Below are 12,902 nucleotides of genomic sequence, written 5' to 3'. Positions count from 1 at the left end.
TTCCTCAGCATCTGCCACATGTGAAGCAATTTTTTTTGTCTATATATATATATATATGAAGCACGGCAACACTGATCTACTACACAATCATCAAGGCTAGTACAGAGTTCGTGAAAAATGCATGCAAAATCGAACTCTGCAAAATGCTTGCAAAATATGACACAAAATGTATGAGCTATCTGTCAAATATTTTGCAAGCTCCTTTGGAGAGTACTTTCGTTTGAACATAATTTCTTTTTTGATTCGGTTCAGTATGGAAAAGTTAAAATGTTCGCCTATATAGGTTCCTTAGTTCTCCCCGTTGGTTGTTCTTCTTCTTTTTTAGGGAAGTGGACTAGCGTCACAAACCTCCGCTATCGCTTCGGTTTATGATGCAATGTCCGTGTATTTAATTCCAATTATTTTTGCATTTTTTACTTCGGGCAGGCTGATTGTAACAGTCAGTATGTATGACGCAACATAAGTCTATCCAGGGACTAAACTAAGGAACATCACAGGTGGGAATTCTCCCACCTGCGCCCCTCTAATTCCCACCTGCGAATCCAGATCTGCCCACAAGAAAAATTACAATTATCTGACTTGAAATAGTCAAATGAATGTAATTTTAATACAAATTTTGCCTGCGGCGCATTGAACCTAGTTGGAAAATGATAATGGCATTGTCGATATCAGTTTTTTTTTTAATCTTTTATCATCATTTAGATGGAGATACAGATACAGAATCAAAGTATTTCACATTTGTGGCTTTCACTTTACTAAAAACTAAAAAAAATGGAAAGAAAATAGGGTTGGCATGTAAAAAGTGACACTAAAGGAACTAAAGGAACTAAATCATTCGAAAGACCTTGGCCTAGAGTTTCAGTGGAGTGGCGTATGAAACTCTAAAATGGAGTTATTGACAAAAATGTGAATTTTGTTTCTCATTTATTTCTCTCTGGTGTGTTAACGTAAAAATCGGTAGAAATTCTCAAAAAATGTCTGTATATGGAGGGTTAACATCCGAGATTTTTTCAGATTTTTTGGACCCTATTTAACGATGAAAAAATTCAATGATTTTTTTCCATATGCTAGACAAAAGTGCTACTACCGTTTTTGGTCACTTGATTTGTCTTCATGGAATATGCCTAGATTATGTAATTTACTCAGATTTTTTAAAATGGCGGAACACACCCTAATTTAACGAAGAATATTTGAATAAATATTTTTACCTATAAGTAGGGGTCCAAAAATTCTGCAAAAATCAAATTACTTGAGAATTTTTTCAGTTACATCTATTGAGATATATAAATTATAGACAAAACTCACCCTCATACCCAAAAACTCACCACTATTGTGATTTTTTGGGCTGATATTCTACCAAAAACACCTTTTAGTCCAGTAAGCCGATAATTATACGCAATTTTCTGGAATTTTATTTTTAGGTCATATTGTGGACGCATTTTCCACAGGTAAAAATACACCCCTAACATGACCGAAAAATTAAATTCCAGAAAATTGCAGATTATTATCAGGTATGATCGGCAACTTGACTAGACTTTAAATTTTGACATTTTAAATGATTTTTTGGATGAAATACCCTAGACTTACGGTCAGGGGAATAATTAAACGTCCTGAATTCATGATATTATTTTTGGATAAAAAATTGTTACTTTGGCGCCCAAGATTTTGTGTTTAGGCGCCCCTCGAAAAGTTTCCCACCTGCACAGAAATCCTTATTTTAGTCCCTGAGTCTATCGAATGTAATAGTAGATAACATTGGCTGGCATCCAATGGATGCTGCGTAATTCGTTAACATGAGGAAACAATTTTGTGACAACAGCAATTTCATAGCGGTCAATTAAAGCACAAGCTGAGATCTTGAGAGATAATTTTTAATGGAATTAGTTTGTAATGACAGATATAACTCAACTAGAACAGTCGAGTTGAAGAGCATATCAGAAAAGCCAACATTTTGGAATATTCTTCCAATCGTCAGTCAAGTCATTCAACTTGATATGTTGGGGGATGATGAACCGAGATGTTTTGATTTACTATATGTACAGTCTCCGTAAAACTGGGTCTAGCGAATTATAGCTGAAATGATGGACAGTGCCATCTAACGTCATTACTCTAAAGCTAATTCATCTCGAGATTTCGAAGAGGTCCATAGCTCATGGGCTGAAAATTGTCATTTTGTTATGATGAATTTATCGCGAACGTTGAATATCATAAACGAATTCACTTAAAATAAACCAAAGGTATTCGACAAATAATGGACCATTTTCGCTCCCGACAAACTATAAAATAATGTTGGCCACGACGCAATATACTTAATTAACGGCATACCTTTTTCATAAAAAAATTCAGCACAAAGGAAATCCTTTTCACTTTTTCTTCGTTTCCATTCAACAACAACAAATTATGCTCTCAAGCTGTTTATGAAAATTATACGGAAAATTAATCCAACCAACTCGTGATTAAAATACCTGTGAATACAGATCCTGCTCTATACAAATAAACTGATTCGCTTACTTTTACTGTTCGTTAATGCTCCTGTACGTAAATACGTTAAGGTGTTGCTCTGTTATTAATTATCTAATTACCGAGAAATAAAATAGATCTTAGAAGATGGCGAACACAGTTATTATTGTATCAGAGTCGACGTAAAAGTGAATTTCACTTTGAAATTTACGCAACAATGTGTTGATGGAATGGTTAAGCTACCTACTATCTTAGAGGAAAGGAAGCTCGTTGCAAACGTTATATTTTTGCCGAAGGATTAATTCTTATAATTTCAGTTTCTCAGAAATTGATCTAAGAAATGGCTTTATCAAAAGGCAAATCTACCTAGAAATTTTCACTCATATTGTGAAACATGTGAGAGGAAATGTTGTTTCTAACCCATGCTAAGAGGTTTTTTTTAAGGAAATTCTATTACTGAACTCATCGCTGGGTAGTGCTTGAAAACTCTCAATCACTAGAAAAAAAACCTCTTAGCGCAACAAGTTACCAAATTGGTTTGTCTCTGTCACTAGATGTCGCTTCGTTCGTTTGATAACCACATCGTGTGTCAAAAAAGCTCAATTTCGCAGCTTGTTGCATACAACAAAAGTTGCTACTTTTCGTCACTGACTTGAGAAATAGATATTGAGGTCACAAGGACGGGAAAGTTGAAAAGTCGAGTTTTCGCGTGAAGTTTGTTGATCCGAGGCGAAGCCGAGGTTAATAATCAATCAAAAACGTGACTTTTCAACTTTTCTGTCCAAGTTACGTACAATATTTTACTTGCCGAGGGAAAAAATGCTTCATTGATGAAATATACAATTTTCAGTGCAGAAGCGTTTAATAGTCATTCACATGACAAGGGATAAAAAGTTGAAAAGTCGAGGCGAAGCCGTGGTCAACAATCACACGAAAACGTTACTTTTTAAGCCACTTTCGACTCTAGGGAATACATAAGCATGTAAAATAGGAATCTGTAAGTGAACTTCGATTGACAAATTCCAATTTAAGCAAAGTTGTTGTGTTCATCATACGAACATTAAAGTACTGTGGTGATCACAGTTTACCATTGAATTGTCAACCATCAAGTAGCCTGTGCTCCAGCCTATATATACCGTGTACATTGCGACAATAGAGCATTCACTATCCGTCTTCAGCCGAGGCAACATCTCTACGTCGTTCTCTTATAGATTAGATAGTAGACAGTTGACTGTAGTCCCATATAGATCATATAAATCGAGATTAACTCCCATAGTACTAACGATTCATCTCTACCACTTTAACCTTTAACTTTTCTTACTTTTCCAGACACTCTATGCTTTCAACGTTTCGCCGAACAACCGAAATACACCGAAGTAAATCCCGGCCAAGATGCCCTGCTCACATGTAAAATTATTGACAAACGAGGAACTTGTTCGTGGCAAAAGGATAATAAGGTAAATGTTAACAAACAAACGAACAGAGTGCGTGTGGAGGCTGTGAAAAAAAAACTTGTGTTTCTCAATGATATATAAGAAAGCGAAAGCCCTAAAGCATTATTAGTGTTCTGTGTTGTTTTTTTTATCAAAATTCTATCTTGTGCCTTGACACCACAAACATAAATCACCAAGGGTTGAACCTACATCATAAATTTGTTTTAGATTGTCTTCTACTTCTACGTTTTCTGTAAATTTTCGACATTTTTTTTTGCAAATGCACTTTCCTCTAGCGTACACACCAAAGAATAAACTTGACGATATAGAGGGGTCGTTCATCTATAAATTTGACTTTGATTGATATCACGGTTTAGGTTTGTTTTGCAAAGTATTTCAAATAATTTATCGATTTATTCAATCTCAGCGCTCAAGTAATTTTTTCTGGCAATTATGTTGGAGGTACGGTTACGCTCAGGCTCGTAATATAGGAAACGAAAAAAAAAAGTTTTATTTGGATGGCATTAGATTAGGTCTAATGGGGTTTAAAACTTAAATGAAAAAGTTATTCGGGAAATCCTTATTGGCTTCGCTAATTAATTGTTTTCGTTAAAATTTTTGGAATATTGGCGAATTGCGCTTATATTTGCACGCAAACATAGCTGGTTTTAGTGATAAGGAGTGTTTCGATGAAATAGGTGATCGATACGCGACACATACTAGCTATTTATAGTCTGTGTAGTCGGTAAGTTTGACCGAATGGTACTGAAGAGTATGAAAAAATTCGACCCCATTTAAGTTCCCGAATAGTTAGTTTTACGCTCAACCGGTTATTTTACCGGTTCGCGACACCCACAAAAAAAATTAGTTCCACAAATTTTACCCCTCTCTCATTGGTATCATATCCCATTGTCAAATTGTCGATAAGTTCCCCAGCTCACGGATGTTCATAAGAACACGTACTATGAAATGTTTTGCATAAAAAACCTGTAAAAGGGATAAAACGAACCGTTATCAAATACCCCCACTCCATTTCCATCCACTTAAATAATGAATTGCCTACAATGTCCAGACATAGTGTCACTCAATAATCTAAATTCGTTCTTTTTTCCAGCCGGTTGGTATCTACCCAAAGAAATACGAATGGGTTGGTGGATCGATACATTCACCGCACGTTGGCGGCGACTGTTCACTGTGGATTCGTTCGGCAACATTAGATTTCGATGATGGTCAATGGGAATGTCAGGTGACGTCTAGCGATTTTACAACACAAGATGCACTTACCAGTCAACCGGTCAGACTGGTGGTTAGAGGTAAGAAATCGAAAAATTCAAAAATTCATTTTAATTATTATCGAAACATACAATCATCGTAATTCAGATAAATGATATCGTGAAATTAGCCGTCATAACATCTCTCTATTTCTGCAATGTAGAACGCGCATATGGGACAAGTGGGTTGGCCTGTAGAGGCGCCACATTTTTTTCATAGTACTTCATTCTCTGCGGCTGATTTTCATGTGAACCAACTTCACATTTGTCAATACAGAACAAATGTCACCATATGAAGTTGGTTCACATGAAAATAAGCGCTGTGACAGCAGTAATTTTATGGCATAATGTACTAAAATATGGGAAAACTCTATTACATTTCCTCTCAGTTTCTAAACATCATTATCCTATGAATCGTAACTGGGCTGCATGTAGAGGTGTGCGCCGCCGAGTTCAGCCGGCGCGCCGCCGGCTGGAGGTACTCAGCCGAGCGCCGCCGCCGATACAAAAATATGACATCAGCCGCCGCCAGCCGCCGACTGTTTTCATCGGCTGGACAACAAAATAAGTTTAGGGCCTCATTCCACTAAATATCACTATTTTCAATTTCTCCGATGGAGCTTAGCGTTTCTTTGAATGGTAGCAATCGCAAATCTTCGTTCTTAACACGTAATGTCTTCTAAAAGCATAATTTCTATTATTGTTTAGGTATATGGAATATTCCATCGATTTAAAAGGGTTCGATGAGTGCTGTAAAACATCATGTATGTTTAACGTAAACTTCCTTCTGAGAAACCACGTGGAATGATAAGAAAATTGCGATTTTTACTTATTATTATAATTTGACGTAAATGTTTTATAATCGATTTATAAGTCGATTGACAATACATTTTGTATGGAAAAATTCCTTATAATTTCCTCGTTTTACGTCAACTTAAAACTAAATTAAATTAAATTAAATAGAAATCGCAATCTGCCTTAATGTCATATTACAAATATCTTGTGTTGAATCTGTATTTTTTTAAAAGAAATTTTAGTCGACTCTTACCTCACCTTGCATTTCAAGAAGAGTTTTTTTTACTCTCTAGTGAGTCACTAGTCATAGGACAGTCTCGGAATTATAAGAAGTAACTATTACAATCCAATCAGCGCTATTCATTCCACATGCATTTCCAACTTTATGACATTTACGTATGTATTATAACGTGTAAATCGTATGTGGAATGAATATCGTCGATTGGATTGTAAATTAAACTAAACTTTTTAAAGCTCTGGGGCGATCCACAAAATCTGCATTTTCCAGACTTATCATTATATCTCGTAATTAAGTTTCCATATAGTTCTGAATATTTTGCACTATCTGTAACAATATGTCCAGACCTACCTGTGACTCTTTCGAGTTACTTACTTTCCTCTTACCTCTGCATTTTTTGAAAAATAAACTCGAGTCGTACCACTAAAGCAATTAGTTTTTAACAACGAACTTTAGAAGTTTCGTTGTTCTTTCGACTATTAGCAAACCCATTTTATTGGTATCTTCGAATTAAATTTTCAAAGATTCAAAATTTGAAAGAAATGAAGTTAGTCGAGTTGGATAGGCGCTGGATTTATAAACCAGAGGTTGCTAGTTCAAGCCCAGCTGTGGACATTATGAGCAAAAATGCTTTCACTTCAGATTTTGATGTCTAGTATGTTTCACTAAATAAAAATTAAACTTTGTTGGTTTTCCACCAGAGTTCACAGGAACTCATAAATCTTGTATTAGATTAGAGATGAAGTAGGTATTCTTATGAGTAACTGTAAAAACATTGACTTTTCTATGAATTTTTAAATTTTTTTTAAATTATTCAAAATAAATCGGCGCGCCGCGGCTGAGCCGAGCCGCCGGGAAATATCGTTTTCAGCGCGCCGCCGCCGACACATCTACACTCGGCTAGCCGCCGCCGAGAATTTTTGACCGGCGCACACCTCTAGCTGCATGAAAGAGTATTATCTCAAAAATCTATAGAAAATGCATTGATACTCTCGCAAACAATCCAGCTGTCATTCGTTATGTTTTTGACGCGCTACAGTTTTTTCAGTAAAATATACAGTGCACTCAGAAAGCCGTTGAACATGCGAACAATAGAATCGCAATCAAAATTAAAAAAAGTCCACATGCCAACGCCAGTCTGACTCCCGTCGTCACAACCTATTCCTTTATAAACGGCTAATCATCTGTTATTGATAACGACTTCAATAATGAATGACGATCTCTAGCTTGGGGTTTCTTTCTTATACAAAAACGTATAGTAAATCAAATGAAGTACCAGATTCGATTTTCCAATATGTTAATATATGTAAAACCAGTGGTGATCTCAATAAGATGTTTATTGAACAGTGTCAACTAAAGAACTAACTGATAACAATGATAGAGAGATATGCCGATGCATATCGATGTTACATGAAGATATATGTGTAGGTAAATCACAATATTCAACACTCTCCCTATTTATCTACACTTATATAAATCAAAAATTACACAAACAACGTACGGTCAAATAAATTTTAAATTACCTTTACTCTCCCTATTTATTGACCTTCTTCATCAATTAAAAAACTTTTACGAAAGAAAAAAACAAATTGATCGCACACTATCTAACGGAAAAATATAAAAAAAATATTCAACTTTAGGAACACAAAACATTGAAAACTGAAATTCCCGTTTGTCTTTGTCTTTTGAATCCTTATCAGTCATTTCACTTGCATATTTCTCGTACTCGATGTCACTTATCGCTTTTGATTCATTCATTTGGACTTCACCCTTAAAATCTCGCCAGATTTCCCTGATTTGTCCTCTGAATCCTTCTCGAACAGCACACTAACATCCTCTGCGTACTTAATGCCAAGCATCCAAGCTGATTCATTTAATGTGACTAAAGCCAATGAAATTGTACGAACTTCGTCACGAGTCTCCCATGAACTGTTTTCCAATCTTGGACATATCTCCTGCAAAATGTTGTCCGAAATGCCAGCGTTTCCAATGTTGAACAACACTTTGACAAACGTTCCATTTTGTACACCTATGACGAGCCAAGCGCCATACACCACATCGTCTAATGTTATTTGCGGATAGACTATGAAAACCATTGTTCTTCCAGACTATGAAGTTACATGAACTGCGATGAAAAAAAATAGTCGATGACGCTTTCAATACTCAGCAACGTGTTGTCCGAGTGACCTTGATGATGAGCTTTACTGAGTTCTTTGTTCTTTGCTAATTGCGAACCAAACGTCCTTGATTGCCGCTATTTGTTGCCTCCGGAAACTTCCATTGCATACACCAAATCAATTAAATTTTCGTGCAACCAAAATTCACCGTTTCGTATCAAAAATCCACTATTTTCACGTACCAAGATGTAATTTACTATCTCTCTATCTCACGATCTCAAATAGCCTGACTTTCACGAGTCCAACGGTCCTGAATTTCAACAATCCTCCATTAATCAAGCCAAACAGGTTCTTTACACAATATACAGACAAAAACCAACCGTTCAATAACGTTTTATCAACCACTTTGGCAATGAATAAATAATAATTTCGTCCAAAACTATCTATCCAAACTAAAAAACTTTTGACTTTGTTTAATTATACAAAATGTTTTTCACCGACGAAAAATTATTTATTTTACGTGAACTGGGCCCATAACCTGTTAAAATATGTAAAACCAGTGGTGATCTCAATAAGATGTTTATTGAACAGTGTCAACTAAAGAACTAACTGATAACAATGATAGAGAGATATGCCGATGCATATCGATGTTACATGAAGATATACGTGTAGGTAAATCACAATATTCAACACAATATTACGAGGTTTCATGTACTACTCATGTACTTCACCAAAAGAAGTAATAGATTCTCGATACGCTAGCTGTTCACGAATTGTTAATTTAATTTAATTTACAAACATCCAGCTGAACGCTCAAAATCACCTAACCGTTAAGATCCATGCAAAGTGGAAGCATTAATCTTCGACTGGTTTTGATTTCGATCCAATTTCACCGAAATGGTTACCGATTCCTTTAAATACACGGATTACCCTTCCAATTTGAATTGTTTTTCTTTGGAGTTATCGATAATACAATTTCCATTCAACCCGTCACGCCCACACCCCCACAATCATTTTTGTACACTGTGTTTGTACTTGACCTTTTTCCAATGTCTCGGTTTTGTGAATAATCATTTTTATATGTACGAAAATCCCATTTTCTATTCTTGCCATTCCCGAACCCCTATTTGTTAAACAAATTTGTATCTATAAATTCATTATCTTATTCCACTCCGAAAGGCATAATCTTTTATAGCGTCAGCATGTTCTATTCGTTCAAATTATTAACCATTGAATCCTTACGCATTTCGTCGTATCGTTTCCTCCGACCGAAAAGCGTTCCCATCCTTAAAATATCATCCACTTTTTTGTGTGTGATTAAATAACCTCATTATTATAAATAAATTTTATTTGCTCTCGCCGCTGTAATACCCGTAGGCGACCGATATTACATAAAAATAAAAATCAAGGAAAATGCTTAACAACATTGTTTAATGTGGTGTGACTTCCGTTTTCAAAAAGTTTTCGCAAAAGTTTAACAAAGTTTTTCAATAAGCAAAGGAATTTCTGCCGAATTTGAAACGACATGAATCTAAAATTCATTTTTTTTCTTCTGCCTTTCGCAAACGTTGTTAGATTCACATCGACCCTCCGCAAGAAGGAATAACGAAAGAAGAAGAAGAAAAAAAACAGCAACCCAACGATGAAGAGTAGAAGATGCTTTTCGCTTTTATATAGATTTCTATTCGAATGGGAAATGTCTGTGATGTGTTTTATGCGAATATAAACGGAGAAACCCTAAAAATTTTCACCCATAAAACTCCACTTCATCTACCTCGCTTTTATTCTAATAGAACCACACACCAACATCAATACACCATGACTATTTTCAGCGATTTGTTTTATTGTCTGCTCCTCCGCCCGCAATGTAATTTGATAAGTAAATTTATCTTTATAACCATTCCGGTTGTTTGTGTAAACATGTGGATAAAGCACGATTTTCCGTATGTTTTCTATTTAGACGAAGTAAGAGACGAAGAAGACACACACAAAGAATAAGTGTGGAAAGGAATCGAGAATATTATTTAGATTGAAGTGGTTCGACAGTGACGAGAGATTGTATATACGTCTATCCTCTAACCCAAATTTACTATAAAAACCAAATTGTCGTCTTTAACGCATAAAATGCAAAACAAAAAAATTATTTTTTGATTAAGATGATCTGATGGTGATAGCTTAGAGGTTTCATTCCATCAACGATCCAATTGCGTTCAAATGCCCTTCATGATAAATGTTCTAAAGAATTTCGCAAAATGAGTGGGAATAAATAAACTTAAATTAACTGAAAGCAACGGAACACACAGCATCCAATTTCGACAAAAGCTGATTATCAATTTGGGCGTTGCGTGTTATAAACCCATTCAATTCCAGAGAATTGAAGTAGAAAATGATGGTAATGTAATGGAAAGTTTAGTAAATAAGATCAAACCCGAAACTATTGGTTTTTCTATAAAGGGCATGCTAATTCTCGCGGAATCATATTTCCAGAGTAGGCGTAGTTAGTGAAGATTAGATGAGATATGAAAGTTATTCGTTTCTGTTGAAAGCAGATAATCTTTGCTATTATGCGACTCTCCCTAAGGATTATCATAAAATTGGCAGGGTACGGCGAAGATACATTTTCTTTTGAATTACAAAACATATGGTAATAGACTGAGAGCCTGTGTGTTCATCAGTCCCTCATACTACCACTGAAACCGATGCCACATTGTCACCTTTCCCATTTGTCCCACGACTTTTCTAACGATCTCTACGAGAATAGCCCTGGAGACATCTTGGCCGTCGCACACCGCAGAAAATTCTAATTGTTGCCAAAATGGACGTATTGAAATTTGACAAAAATTTCGCTTTTCAATTGCAGTCTTCATGCGGCTCTAACACGTTCATTTTAATACCAATTCGGATTTTCTGCGATGTGTCACGGCGGAGATATACACAAGGTCCACCTTCATCAATCGTGACCTTATGAGGTCCCTCTATAAGTGCACCTAAATTGAACTTAGTCCTAACTGACAGAAAAATTAATTCAACGCAGTTAACGCCCTCACTTGGAAGGGCTGACATTTAGGGTTTAGCAAAATGTTAGGATTCGGCACATTTCAAGGGAATGCGTGAAAAGCCAAAGTGTTTGACCGAAACATTTTTTTCGGTGAAATTATTTCATACCGGATCGGTTCTACTACAGTGCTCAGTGATAAGCTATGCGACAGACCTAGTGCCATCTAGTGTACTGGGAGCGAAATTAGTAGGAGTAGAATACCGGCGGTAATACGTAAGCGAAATCTCTGGCGTACGTACGCAACGGCCTTTATAATCAAAACCGTTAGACCACTAGTGAAGACACTTTTGTGTGACACCACCTTCTGGAATTAAATGTATGAAATCCAGGTGATGTTTTGTTGAGCAGACACATTCGTTTTACGAAAATGAAAAGCCTGAATTAAGGCCAAAACTTTTCGAAATTAATGGCAACAAGAAAAATCCCCCAAAAAATTCATTTCCATTCAAATTTGAAATATGAACCGACATTCTTCCTCGACGAAGCAAAATCCTCTTTCAGCAAATATATTCATTGGGTTGATTTATTCTATACATGGTATTGTAATACACGTAAATCCTATGGCTGGGAAATATACGACTAATATATTTCCTTGAAGCACCAACAGCCTTTATATATCTCTACGATGTATTATAATATCAGAACAACAAATCCATATTGAGTTATCATATGTAAATAACGGATCTATAATCTACAAAGAATAGAAAAAAAAACAGAAGCAAAATTGATGATATTATTATTTTCTGTTTGTTGATTTACGATTATTTAGTGAAGTTTTGATGTCCTTGTCCATATGTTTATGTGGGGCCACAAAATCGAAAACAGGGAATGGGCGATTGTTTCAGTTATTTGGTGGTCTCAAAGAATCTTAATATTTTCAAATGAACTCTTTTGCTTTTTACAATATATCCAAGCTGAGAAAAGTGGCTGGACTGGCTATCAGGGACTATTTTCTCATCTTTTCTTTGAATTTTTAGAGGTACAAAAATTAATAGAAAATACTTTGTCAGCCAAAAGAAAATCCTTATAAAGTCTTTCAAAATTTTACGAACGAAAATACTCAAATTCGTAGAAAATCCAAAATAAAACCCACAAAATTACAGAAAATACTTTAAAATGAACAAAAAAATCAAATGAAAAGAATATAATACTTGATCCAGGATCAATAAAAAATCATCTGAAAATCCATTGAAAACTATAGGAAAACCATCAGAGGATTGTCTTTTTGAAAATCCTTTGTCAACGAAACTTACAAATATCTGCCACTTTACGGCATTTTCCTAAATCTTTCCAAATTTTCCCAAAAATTGAGGAAAACTTTTCTAGAATTTCCCATATTTTCCTTAATGTTTAAAAAAATTTGGGAAAACTTGTGAAAATCCCGATAAATATTGGGAAATTCAAGGAAATATGTGAAAATTTAACGAAAGATTGGAAAATGTTTTCTTAAAAATAGTCACAACTGGGAAGTTTGTATCAAAATTTAACCTTAAATTCGACTTTCATCGTCTGGTGAAAGTTGGTTTCATA

At 35.4% G+C, this 12,902-nt stretch overlaps 1 protein-coding gene across 2 annotated transcripts in view; it reads left to right on the top strand.

Moving 5' to 3' along the window:
* Positions 1–12,902, top strand: part of LOC119076040 (hemicentin-2) — a 151,397-nt gene that overhangs the window by 74,851 nt on the left and 63,644 nt on the right. For both annotated transcript variants that reach the window (XM_037182664.1, XM_037182663.1), the window contains exons 3-4: positions 3,790–3,917; positions 5,008–5,206. In XM_037182664.1, the coding sequence (XP_037038559.1) occupies positions 3,790–3,917; positions 5,008–5,206 (327 nt within the window). The remainder of the gene's footprint in view (positions 1–3,789; positions 3,918–5,007; positions 5,207–12,902) is intronic.

The sequence above is a fragment of the Bradysia coprophila genome, unplaced genomic scaffold (assembly GCF_014529535.1).
Source record: "Bradysia coprophila strain Holo2 unplaced genomic scaffold, BU_Bcop_v1 contig_232, whole genome shotgun sequence".
Lineage (NCBI taxonomy): Eukaryota > Metazoa > Arthropoda > Insecta > Diptera > Sciaridae > Bradysia > Bradysia coprophila.
Note: the sequence above shows the minus strand (reverse complement) of the source record. Positions and strands in the feature narration are given on the sequence as shown.